Here is a 13194-nt window from a genome sequence, read left to right on the forward strand (position 1 = left end):
GGTCGTGTGGGATTGGCCATCGTGGAGTGGAAGCCATGCGTTGGTTCAGACAGAATTCAGGACCTGTGCATGAAATAGTGCTGACATAGAGAATGGCCAATAAAGTGGCTCATGCGCTCTACCTTCAAAAGGGTTAAATGTTGGGCTAGTTGGTGTTCAGAGTTCACTGGCATATTTTAGCGCAAAAGACGGGATGACAGAAAGAAAGGATGAACACGGGCGGGCGAACACAGGATGAATCAGCGCCCGTGTTCGTCCTTTCTTTCTGTCATCCCGTCTTGCACTAAAATATGCCTCTGAAGCTATACCTTACTCACCCAGATGATAGCCTGCCCTCGCGGAAACAAAGCACCTTTTCTCGCGAAGACCGTGTTGGACCGAAATGCCTGTGAGAAAAGGCCAGCATACAAGGTCTGTTCCGAAAGTAGTAGGACTCATTTTTTTTCATAAAATTTATTCAAGAGAATAGTACAAACGATTAGAATTTTTCAAAGTATCACCCTTCCGCACCTACACGCTGCTTCTCCATGAGTTTTCCAGTTTTCATACGCCTCCAGGAACGCCTGGACCGGAATGCTGTTTAGGTCCCTCGTCACGGCCTGTTGAACCGCCTCTATCGATACGCGATGTTTCCCCTTGAGCGTCGATTTTATTCTCGGGAATAGAAAAAAGTCTGGCAGGGCCATGTCAGGGCTGTAGGGGGCCTGAGGCAGCGTTGCCGCTATGAGCTGGGCAAAAAATCGGGGTCCTCATTGACATTAGGAAGAAGATCCCGGCAGATCGCTTTCCGGTTGGCCTTTTGCTCCTCTGACAACACTCACACTCCCGGCACAAACTTCACCCACACTTTCCTCATGGCTAGGTTTTCTATCACGATCTCAAAAACTTGGGTTTGAGGAATGCTCATGTCCTCAGCAATCATTCTGATACTCATGTTACAATCACTGCTCAGTAAATGTTTCACTTGCTACACATTTTCGTTGGTCTTGCTGGTCGAAGGGCGTCCGGAGCGGTCGTCGTCTTCCACTCTTTCCTGACCTTCTCGGAACAGCTTGTGCCACTCAAAAAACATCTGATCTACCCATGGCAGCGCCACCGTAGGCCTCCATAATCATGTCGTGAGTCTCTTTGCCCGTTTTACCAAAATTTGCACAAAATTTGATCACGTATCGCTGATCCGGTAAATGCTCCCTGATTCTGCGTGACGAGACGTTTCGACAGGGGTTTACAGTACAATCGACCTGCTTTCTTCAATGGCCGAGAGCCGACTGCCGATTTTTCCCAGCATTCTCAATATCCCCCTTCAACGATCCTGCACGCGCAGACCGCCTCTTGTCCGCCCGTTCGCCCAGGAAAAAACCAGTCCTACTACTTTCAGAACAGACCCTGTATGTTATGGAGGGTGCACTGTGCACATCTCGACAACGGGCACACACCGTCATATGGCACTGTCAAGCAGTTCTGCCACTCCTCCCATGGGCTCTCCACTTGTGCTCACACCTGTACATCCAAATGCGGCTACTCACAACGCTGCATAGATCATTTGTGTAGGTAATCATCATTTGCAGGATGAAGGTAATCAGCTGGCTGACACATGCTTTGCCGCAGCTGCTTTTTGTGACAGTGAAGATGCCATCCTAATGTCAATACATGTAATAATACATGAGATAGAGGTTGCATGAGTGATGACAGCAAGGGCGCAGCACAGAAATGCACGACAGGGACAAATTTAAGGAGGGGCACAGGGACCCTTAAGAGATAATTTTTCTTTGAGGATACTGTATTAGCCCCCATTTTTCAAAGAAGAAAGCCCTAGAAGAGCATTGTGTATATAGGGACCCGCCTGGTTGCCACCTCGGAAAAGTGCTAATAAATCCCTGTGTGCATACTACTTCCAGTTATGCCATGCATTGGTAGATTTTCAAATGGAAGAAGAGAAAGACTTGAAGAAGCAACCTTTATTATGTTTGGAATTGGTCACACATAGTACATGCTTTCACCTTTGCACATAAATGGTACTCATCACTCTGAGTTCTTGAGGCGTGGCGAATGACTCTCTCCTGTGTGTCGTCACTGAGTGCTCTGGTTTTCAACTTGACTAAAAGCATAATTTTCTCAAATTATATACACTTTTGATCCTCACTGGTACTGGGTCTTTTTTATCCATAAGGCCTTGCTGTCTTTCAACAAAATGGTAAAATTTTTGCTTTTACCGGAAATTCAATTTTTAAATCACATGCCTGAGTGTGTACCTTAACCTCCTCTCGCTTTCTCTAAATACTCATCAATCTGCATAAGGCCTCATATCTCTTGCTGAGGCAAGAACTGCTCTGAGACACGTTGACTTTATAGTAGAAGCTTTTGTGCACACACGTAATCCCTCTTCTTTTTTACAAGAGCCCCACACACTGGCGTTCACTTTTTCCTCATTCACTTCTTGCTTTCATCACCCTGATTCCTTTGTACTTTCAATTACCAACATGTACATAGCGCTGCAGATTTTCTTCAGGTGATAATAGCTGGTTTGCAATAGAAAGAAAGGTGCTCTCTGGAAATCTAAGCTGTTTACAGTGCCGAGCAAGTGAAATGAAGATGACATTGTGGTCATGGCCTAAATTTTAGGCGTTTGTTTTATGCCAGCTAGTCTGTGTAATGTAAGTGCATTTTGTTTTCTTGCTAATAAAACTGCCCCCCCCCAAATTCTAATGAAGCAGTTAGGGAACTATTCGTGCTGTTTTGGCTTGCGCTGTGTATGAAATGTTCCTAACTTTAAAGTTCTGTTGATTGATCCATGTGCTGAGCCTTGTGCACTAGCTGCTCATTCTCTACTTGTGAAGGGTTCGGCCATCATATACAAAACTTAAATTAGTGTATGCTAGTACTACCTTTATTACACTCCTCCCTTTGCTACATTTACTTCTCAGATTCATGAACATGCAGTGTTCTGTCACTTGTATTAAGTCACCTTAAGTCTGATGTACCTTAATTTTGCATTATCTACACTGCCTGAACAAAATACTCATGCTGTTTCTTTGTGTTTGAATTTTGGAGAGTCTAAGGGAAGTGGAGAAAATACAAAGTAGAGTTCAGTACATAATTAGAACCTGGAATGAATGGCTAAAAAGCATGTAATTTCTAAGAACCCATGTATGGGATTTAATGTCTTTTGAGAATGAAATGTCGTTAGAATGAGCCCAGAAATTTCGCACCCTGATTTGAAGATTTCTCATTGAATTCCAGCTTCATATTTATGTATGAATTCTGGGGGTTTGCCTTTTTTTTCTTTCTAGGGCAATGCACCTTGCTCATGTGGAAGATTTGCTACTGTATGTCACTAGCAGCGATGATGAAAGTGACTATGCTTTTCATTGTTTGGAAATTTTGTCCCTGATGCTGCGAGAGCAGGTGAGCCAGTTTTTATTGCGTAGTGTCAGTCGCTGGTCGCCTTGATCGACCACACCCGTTCCAACTGAACACGTTTATTCAAGGCAATTCTCGGATACATGATCTCCATCACATGACGGTCGGAGTCGATCTCCCTGCTCCTCCCCTCTTTCTCTCTGCCGCCCTCTCTCCAGTCCCGTCTCCGTTTTCACGCGGCTGCTCAGGTCACGCGCGCGCGCCGATCCAGGTGGCCGTGGTTCTCACCTTCTAGCTCTCGTGATATCGCCTAGCTGGCGCTAGGCGTCCGGAGATAGTGGGAGACTCGAATGCTTACACGACCGACCGGGCTCGCAAACATTGCGTCCTCGCAATGGCGTAGACCCTGTCGCTGCTGCGTATTATTCGGTAATATAATCTTCGAGCCACTTAGGCGGTTTCCTTAGGCGCGTTCGGCGATCTGAACAGTCTTCCGGTGCCTCTTCGAGTTCTCTTGAGCGCGATGAGTCTTGCGTGAACGATTCTTGTGCTTCCGGTAGTTCAGGCGATGGTGTCACCGCACTTTCTTGCACATGGTAGTGCTTCAGTTGTCTAGCTGTGGCAAGTCGGGTATCTTCGTAGCCGTTTTCTTCCTTAGCGATCGTAAACGTGTCTTTGTTTACATGAAGAATTCTGTATGGCCCGTCGTAGAGAGGTCCCAGCTTGGCATCTCTTGCTCCTTTTTGGTACCATACTTCGTCACCTATTTCGAAATTGGATAGGCGGTGTTTAGCGTCGTGCGTCCGTTTCATTTTGCGTAGATAGGCCGTTAATGTGGCATTGGCTTGCGCACGTTTTGCTTCGATGTCGTCAGTTGGGTCCTGCGGGATGTTCATTTCGTTGTCCAGTTGTTTGCGTGGGACATAGTTGAAAAGCAATTCGAATGGAGAGAATTTTATTCCAAAGTGAGGCTGGTTATTCACCTGAAATGTTGTTTCTCTCATGTATTCGCTCCAGTGGTCGATGTCGCCGTTCACGTTTTTTCGCAGTGCGGACAAGATTTTCCCGTTTGCTCTTTCGACAAGACCGTTTGTTTCCGGAGCGTAAGGTACTGTCAGGCCGTGCGTGATGCTTTTCTCGGCAAAGTATCTCTTTGCTGCTCTCGACGTGAAAACTTTGTCGTTGTCCGTTATCACGGTCTTCGGTGTTCCAAACGTGAGAATGATGTCTTCTTCGACAAAACGTAGTACATGTTCCGTTGATTTATCAGGTACGGCACGTGTTACAATGAATCGCGTTGTCACGTCAACAGCGGTTATAAAATATTTGTTGGAGTCCTGGGAATTGATGGGTCCAACGTGGTCCATTGCGATGGTTTCGAATGGGTTGGAGGATGGCATACGGGGGTTTAGTGAACCAGCTTGCACTCCCGTCTGCGAGTTGAATCTTTGGCAGGTTTCGCATCCTCTCACGTAGTTTTCAACTTCGTTCTTCATGTTTTCCCAGAAGTAGCGTCGCTGTATTTTAGACAGTGTTCGAGCAACATCGCCATGACCGTCGTCGTCGTGGTACGATTGGAGTACATCTTGTTTCAGCGATTCGGGTATTATAATGCGATGAATCTCCTTTTCTCCCGTTATTCGTCACGTGTACGAGTCTATCGTTGACAAGCTTGTACTGTGACTTGCTTGCCTGCGGCTGCTGCGTTTGCTGAATGAGTGATGCAAGTTGCGGATCGGTTCGTTGCGCTTTGTTTAGTCGATCATCCTCGGCTATGAGAATGAAAAGTCCGTGCGCGTCTTCAGCCGTTCTTGACAAGGCGTCGGCCACTACGTTTGTCTTTCCTGATGTATGGCGGATGCTGAAGTTGTAAGACATCAGGTCAAGCACAATGCGTGCAAAACGTCTGTTCGGATTTTTCTTTGACATAATGTGCGAGACAGCCCAGTTGTCCGTGTAGATGTCAAAGTGCTCGAGTCCTTGTAAGTAATGGTGAAACTTGTCGGTAACGGCCCAATGCACTGCAATTGCCTCAAGCTCTGTTGAGTGCTTGTGCTTATCCGATTCCGGCACTTTCTTGCTTGCATATTCGATTATGCGTGTTTCGTTTCCGTGTTTTTGGGACAAGACTGCACCAAATGCCGTGTATGAAGCGTCGACATGCACTTCGGTAGGAAGCGATGGGTCGAAGGTAGCTAGTATGGGTGCTTTGATCAAACATTCCTTAAGTTTGTCCATGGCTTCTTGACATTCAGTAGTCCACGTTATCAATGAGTCCTTTTTCGTTAGTTCTGTCAGGGGTTTGGCAATCTTCGCATAGTCCTTTATATACTTTCGGTAATGCGATGTCAGCCCGAGGAAAGATCGTACTTCGGTTTTTGTGTTCGGTTTGCCATATCTTGATATAGCTGCGGTTCTTCCCGGATCGATTGTTACTCCCTCGCGAGATATTATCGCACCAAGGAAAGGGATGGACTGCACTGCGAATAGGCATTTTTTGAAGTCTGCTCTGAGTCCTAAGTTCTGTAGAGTTTTCAGCACTTGACTCACCGTCTTGATGTGCTCTTCCGACCTGTCCGTAAAGATACAGATGTCGTCCATGTAGACGATGACTTGGTTTTTGTTGATCAGTGTCTTTAGACCTTCGTTCATTACGCTCTGCATTGTTGAGGGTGCCGTGCATAGTCCAAAGAGCATACGAGTCGGTTCATAGTGACCATCTTCTCTCACAAATGCGGCTTTTTTTCGGTCTTCCTCACGAAGCGGAATGTTCAGAAAGGCCTTTTTCACGTCAATTTTTGTGAAGTACCGCGATCCAGAAATCTTGCGGACTGCTGCGTCCACTTTCGGCATCGGGTATGCGTGTTTGACAGTTTTTGCGTTCAGGAAGCGATAGTCTACACACAGTCGTTTAGGAGTTGATTCGTGATGAGGTTGATCAACCACGATGACGGGTGATGCATAAGGCGATTTCGATGGACGTATGATCCCTTTGTTCAGCCAGTCTTGCGTTTGTTGCCGTATGAACTTTTTGTTGATTTCACTGGCGGTGTACGGCTGCATGCGAATGGGTTTGTCGTCGGAGAGCTCGATTGTGTGTTCCACGTGAGTGCACAGTCCGAGGTCATTCTCAGGGTTTGTGAACACTTCAATGTTGTTAAGTAGAATGGATTGAAACCTGCCTGTTTCATCTGTGGTGAAGTCTTCAGGTTTCACTTGCGTGATGAGCTGAACGATTTCTTCACGGGATGGAAGTTCTTTGCTGCTGCTTACAGTTGTGACGTCCGTGACTGCTCCGCATGTCGTTGATGTCGGGCATATGCAGGTGTCATTAGTCGCTTCGGAGTGTTCGACAGTTTTGTCATCGGTCGGTGTCGTATTTGTCCCTTTCGTCCGATTGGGCGGTAGCTTTTGCGGAATGACGTTTTCTTCTGCTCCCCTCACGATCTCCTTTGGAATCCATTCCAAGCTGTGAATGCCGTTTGCGCATCGTTCAATGTAGTCATATGGTACGCACTCGCGCCAATCGGTTCCCACAATTGTGTTGTAGGGTAGGTCCTTTACGACTTTGACCTCGATTGTTGCTGAGGTTTTCCTGATCGTGATGCGTGCTTGCGTGACGCCTACTGGTATGTCGGATGTTCCGAAAGGTCCTTTGAGCAGAATGTCTTTTTCTGGTGCCACTTCGAGGTTGTGCTGTGTGGCGAATGCTTGAGACACTAAGGAGACTGTTGAACCAGTGTCCCAGAGCGCTGACGTTTCGATCTCGTTGATTTTTGCCGGTAGGAGAATTAGTTTTCCTGGTGATTCTCCTTTGACAATGCAGTTGGTGTGCTCTTCGCTTGCTCTTGCCTCTCTGCGGCGCGCTGCAGACTTTTTTTGCTCTTCGGTCCTCGTGTCTGGTTGGGGGCAATCTTTGGCTCGATGTCCCTTCGTTCTGCATCTTGCGCAGGTGTCTGGCGGTAGACGGGTCTTCGGGTACGTTGCGCTTGGGGCTTCCACCGAATTTTTTTCAGGGAATTTTGAAGTCTTGGGGGAGGCTTGGTGTTTGGTGTAATCCTGCGATAGTCCAGCATCTCGTCGATCAAGTTGTTGAACGTAGTGCAAGAACTCACTTATGGTTCCGCGGCGGAGATCGTGGAAGGCAGCGAGCATGGGCTTCGCACTGTCTTGTCGCACTCCCTGAATGAGCCAGTCCACCACATCGTCGTCGGAAAGACCATATGTGCCACGTTTGATGCGTTGGAGCCGGGCGTACATGTAGTCGGTCATGCTTTCGTTTTCTCGTTGCGCTCTTGCGTCAACTGAGGCAACCCACTGGCAGAAGAGTAGTGGTTTGTCAAACTCATCTTTTAGCGCTGATACCCAGGTTGTCCAGTCGTTGTACTGGTTGCCTGTGGTTTGATGCCATGATGATGCGCGCCCTCGGAGTCGTGATATTCCTGCATTCAAGGTTGCTGCATCGGTCCACGAGCAACGATCTCGCATCGACTCCACTGATGTCTTCCAATCTTGAAAGTTTTCTCTTTCAGTACCGGAGTAAGTCGGTAGCGTTCCTGTCAAATCAGGCGTTGTTGTTATTTGCAGCGCCGTGCTGTCGTTCACCAGGTTAGATGATGTCATTTGCCGTTCCAGGAGTCGAGCCATCATCTGTAACGTAGTGTTGAGCACAGCGATCTCCGTCGTTGCACTTATAGTTCCGGATTGCATCGTTGTTTCTGTACGAGGTGCGTCTGGCGTTGTCGACAGTCCGATTTCGGATGGATTTCTAAGCGGCGTTTGCATTCCGAAAATACCCGGGGTCCGAGGTTGTGTTGTCTGCAACTCCCGTGTGCCGTTTCCAGCTTCGTTCGGTATCGGCGTAGAGATTCTGGGGTTCGAAGCGTTCTCCCCGCCGGTCGCCATTGCTGGTGCACTTGCAGCTTCTCTTTCACTTGCTCGGAGTTCAGTATAACGTTTTCGGCTGCCGTTGGTCCGCCCAAAAGTCCGCTTGAAGGTTCGCTAAATAATCCTCGTCGCCATGTCAGTCGCTGGTCGCCTTGATCGACCACACCCGTTCCAACTGAACACGTTTATTCAAGGCAATTCTCGGATACATGATCTCCATCACATGACGGTCGGAGTCGATCTCCCTGCTCCTCCCCTCTTTCTCTCTGCCGCCCTCTCTCCAGTCCCGTCTCCGTTTTCACGCGGCTGCTCAGGTCACGCGCGCGCGCCGATCCAGGTGGCCGTGGTTCTCACTTTCTAGCTCTCGTGATATCGCCTAGCTGGCGCTAGGCGTCCGGAGATAGTGGGAGACTCGAATGCTTGCAGTAGCCTTGCAGTAAATCATTGGCAGCCAGCAATGGCAACAATGCATGTTTTATTTTTATTTATTTTATTTTATTTATAAATACTGCGGTCTTGAACTACAAGACCATCGCAGGTGGGTACATGATTTGTGTAATACCCAAGGACAATGAAAAGGAAATACAGCACACAAGGCGTCACAGCAACGAAATTAGTACATCACACTGTACTGTATCAAATTCACAACCTCAGAATATATATACTGCAGTCATAGAGCCAAGCATATAATTCAGTAAATCTAAACAAATTACTCATCAACCGAACATTCAAAATTTCTTCACTTGTTGCAGCATCTCCTCAAAATGGGACAAATTATTCTCTTCGACTATATGACCAGCAAGGTTGTTCCATTCGGTAATGATTCTCGGAAAATAGGAATATTTGTAGCAGTTCGTTCTTGTGGATAAAGGTTTTACGGAAAGAGAATAAAGAGAAGAAAGGAAGAGAAGGAAAGAGAAGAAGGTTTTAGCTCCTTTTTGTTGTTTAAATAAGAAGAAACCAAATCTTTTGTTAGTTAGCAGTGAACCAGCCTTGTCACTCAGGACTCCTGTATTTGTTGTCATAATCACTGAGCAAAGCACAACCAGAGTGTCAAACCAAACTGAAACTAAGCATGATGGCAAAGAACCTGTATTTCGTCTGGAACCAAAGCAAACCAACTTTTTTTTTTTTCTCTGCTATCTTGGAAGTGAACTCAAAATCTGACAAATGGGTGCAATCATCGAACTTCTGCAGAAAAATGTTTCAGGATGGTTTTTGGTGCCGCGTTCCACACAGTGTTGTTTAGACAGCATTGAAACTTTTTTGAGCAAATTGTAGAGGAAGTTTTTTTTAAAATTTACTGAGGGATAGAAAATGGAGCACATGAGAGGTGTGAACACTTTCTTTTTAATCTATTTTGATCCTGTCCAGTCATGCGGTTAGCTGCCCTCATCTCTAGATGCTGCCCACTCTAGGAGGCATCACGCATGTCACTTAGTCGTTTCAAGGGCTCCTGACCAGGCTTGGTCATTTAAAATAAATAAGTCCCGTGTGTAGATCAGGCTGTTGTGATTGTCTATGCAAAATATTAGAGACATGCGCGCCTTGAAAGGTGATGAAATTTCAAATCGGAGCCCATTTTTGTCATCTTTTGATAAATCAATCTCCTTGTCCACTCTGCTGGCACCTAAGGCTTTGCTGTGACCACAAAGCAAACTGCACTTAATTGGTCCATCATTTTGGTTCATATAGGTATACAAATGGTGCATGTCTCATCACCTGCTATTTGCTCTCTCTCTTTTTCATCGCGCTCTTCTTTTGGTGTAAAAAAAAAGAAATATATACACTATTTTAGTTTCTTGTCCTGCTCCATTTTATCTCTGCATGGGATGGGTACTGTGCCATTCATTTACCACTCGCGTCGTTCATTTCCTCCTGTTTTACCGCGCATGTGGGTGTACCATCTCAGCAGAAAGCTGCTTTGTTTGTTTCTGTACCCCTATCGTTCAGCAGTGATAATCGTATTTCATGCACACCACCATAACGCACTAATGAGGTTCACACCGACAAGTGCACTGAAGCGCTGCTATAAATATGCCTGCAAGCTGAAGTGTATACACACACAAACATGTGCACGCGCACGTGTTTGAAGGTAGAATCTGATGGCTTCCGCAGAGAAATGTTGAAGACTGAAGGCACATGTCAGCGCGACATTTTATGTTGACGTTTCAGCCGGGGCCCGGCCTTTCTCAAGGCTGTGGCTACATTGCTTCAGACTGACCTCTTAAATAGTTCGAAACTGCACAGCAGAGTAAAGCAGAAACAAACAAATAGCAACAGCCGAAATAAAAGTGGAGGGGCGAGGACAGGAGCAAGAAGGAAGAAAAGAAAAAAAAAAAGAAGAGAGAGGAAGGCAGGGCAGGGGACTGGGGAAGCAAAGACGAAAGTTGGAAAAAGCAAGAAACAAAATGGAAAGATGGACTTCGTCCTCGTGCGGGGCCAGAGCGGTGGTGCTGAGTAAGTGACAGAGACGATGGCGGATCTGCATAAGAGAAAGCTTTTGGAGGTATTCACTCGCTTTCCATGAGCAGATAGAATAAAAGTTTAATAAAGTGACGAAATGTGGTTTCTCGTCACGAAAATGTGACGGGGTTGAGTAAGTGCAAAGGCCATGTTCGAGTACCAGACCAATTTGATGGGTTGGCTGTCCCATCTTGTGCACAGATTAAACAGCGGGGAATGGTTTCTGGGAGAAAAGAAAGGGGGGGTCCTAACTGGCGTATGCATTTAAGTGAACGTGCTTTATCTGCACCGGTTGTTCCGTGTAATTCTCCATGTTGGCTCCCCTTCAGCAAATCTTAAAACTGAGGGTGTGGGGAAGCATGTGTTTGGGGTGGTGGCGACTGCAACACTTGTGGAAGGCGTTCAAGCTCTCGAAAACAGAACATGAACTAGCCCTGAAGGATGGTCAAGGTTTCTGAAAGAGATCTTCCCAAAAATGGCTTCTCTGTACTGCACAATCCTGAATAGCGAGGGGAGGGGAAGGGGGGCCTGAGGCTTTGAATAGAAGTTATGTAGCATATATAAAGGATACGACCCTTTTAAGAGAGGTTACCGAATATTTGGTTTGTTGAGTGTAGATGAGAGAAAGAGTCTCAGGTTTTTTGTTTTTGACTCTCTTGAGTGGTATTAAATGTGTGGATAAATTAAGATTCACTCTGTTTATGTTATGGCATGTTTGAAGCCCCCTTGCAAAATTGTTACTTTTATTGCATCAAGTAAGTGTGTCTCTAAGTAAGCTTATGTGTTCAGATAAGAGAAGCTTTGGAAGAGACTTACACCCGTGCCACACGGACAGATTTAATGCCATTAAGTGCTTACTGCCTTAAGTTTTAATGGCATTCGTGTGGTGCCACACGCATAAATTTAATGGCATTAGCCTTACTGCCATTCGCGACTTACTGAGTTCGCCACTACTCATTCACTCATTCGCTCGTGCAATGCGTACTCTCGTTCCCATTCCAGACGCAAAAAAGCATGCGGCTTTGTTAGTAACAACTTCCTAACCAGTAGGAAATGGTTAATTCTTAACTTTCAGTCAGATGAGGCATCTATACCGCATTTTCAATGCGAAGAGCGCCTTTTTAACCAGCCTTATTGACAGGTACTCTCGACTTGGGTGCTGACATGCGAGTTTGTGGCTACTTTTTCGACTTGTAAAGCAGGAACAGCCACATTTTCTGAAAAATCGTTTTTATATTACATTTGAACGTTTCCCATATATTGTGCTCATTAGCAATGTTTGTATTCAGATGAAACTTTTCACTACCTTGCAAGCGTTATTGTCATCGTCACTTTCGATAATGGCATTAAATGTGGACGTGTAGCACCAACTCCGAAAATAATGGCATTAACAAACTTAAGGCCTTAAACATTTACTGCCATTTCTTGTGAGCGTGTGGCACGGGTATTAGTGTGGGTGCGGAGACTGCATTCAAGAAGGTAAATATTTAGGGTCTACTCTTGTTCTCATAGCTATGCTGCTTATTGGTAGGTAATACTGAAGGTTGAATTCAAAGCTATTTATTCCACCATGATTTTGGCCAGTGTTTTTAACACCTTTGGGCTTGGAAATCCACAAAGTCTCTGCTAGTGACATGATTCTAAAAGGGCTGCAATGCCATCGGCTTGGGGAACATTTGTATGTGTGGATGTGACTTCCATGTTCACTAGAGAGGCTTCGTCAGGCAGGGTTATATTGGCTGTTTTCATCATCATCATCATCATCATTTATTGAACCCTTAAAGATCCCGTCTGGGACATTACATAAGGGGGGGGTGTGAGGATCTGAGAGATTGCAGGTCTTATTTTAAACAAACACAAAAGTACAAACAATAAACGAGGCGGCTTTTATCGGAAAGGAAACCAATTTCAATATGAGCGAGAAAAAAGGAAAGGAACAAGAGAGCAACGCAACAACACACGGGAAAAACACACGGGGGAACAGAACAAAATGCTTACGAAAAATACAGGAAAAAGAAAGTCAAAGAGGAAAGTCACACTACTTGTCTCTTGTTCGAGCAACGTGCGGGGAGGACTGGCTGGGTGTCGGGCAGTTAGGGAGTCTCTTGGCGTTCCAATGTCGATGCAACGCTACCGCAGCGTCAGCGTCAGCGTCCGTGGGCTCCCAGCACGGTTCCCAGGTCTGGTATCCCGGAAAAGTCACGTAGGCGCCAGAAGCGGCCTGTGTGGAGCAGCTGACGGATGGACGGAGAAGAGTGGCGCCTGGGCCTGGTGGTTGAGGCTCTCGACGATGGATGTCCAGGTCTGGTGGCCCGGACGTCTGCGGCTAAGGCCCAAGCCCGGAACTCGGGGAGCCAGCAGAACTCGTCCACGTCCGTCGCCCACCGCGCTCTTCTCTTCTCTGCCCCGTAATCCTCTTCGACCTGTCCCGGCGTACCCCTCCGCACGCGCTCCTCGTGCTTTGTCTTCTTTTCCTCACGA

The 13194-nt window shown here is 46.4% G+C and overlaps 1 protein-coding gene across 4 annotated transcripts in view; it reads left to right on the top strand.

Moving 5' to 3' along the window:
* The window catches only part of timeout (circadian regulator timeout), a 320135-nt gene that overhangs the window by 8404 nt on the left and 298537 nt on the right, over positions 1–13194 (top strand). For all 4 annotated transcript variants that reach the window (XM_089549434.1, XM_089549433.1, XM_089549437.1 and 1 more), the window contains one exon: positions 3291–3405. In XM_089549434.1, the coding sequence (XP_089405560.1) occupies positions 3291–3405 (115 nt within the window). The remainder of the gene's footprint in view (positions 1–3290; positions 3406–13194) is intronic.

The sequence above is a fragment of the Amblyomma mixtum genome, chromosome 6 (assembly GCF_055824585.1).
Source record: "Amblyomma mixtum isolate Tamu chromosome 6, ASM5582458v1, whole genome shotgun sequence".
In the NCBI taxonomy this organism is placed as follows: Eukaryota; Metazoa; Arthropoda; class Arachnida; order Ixodida; family Ixodidae; genus Amblyomma; species Amblyomma mixtum.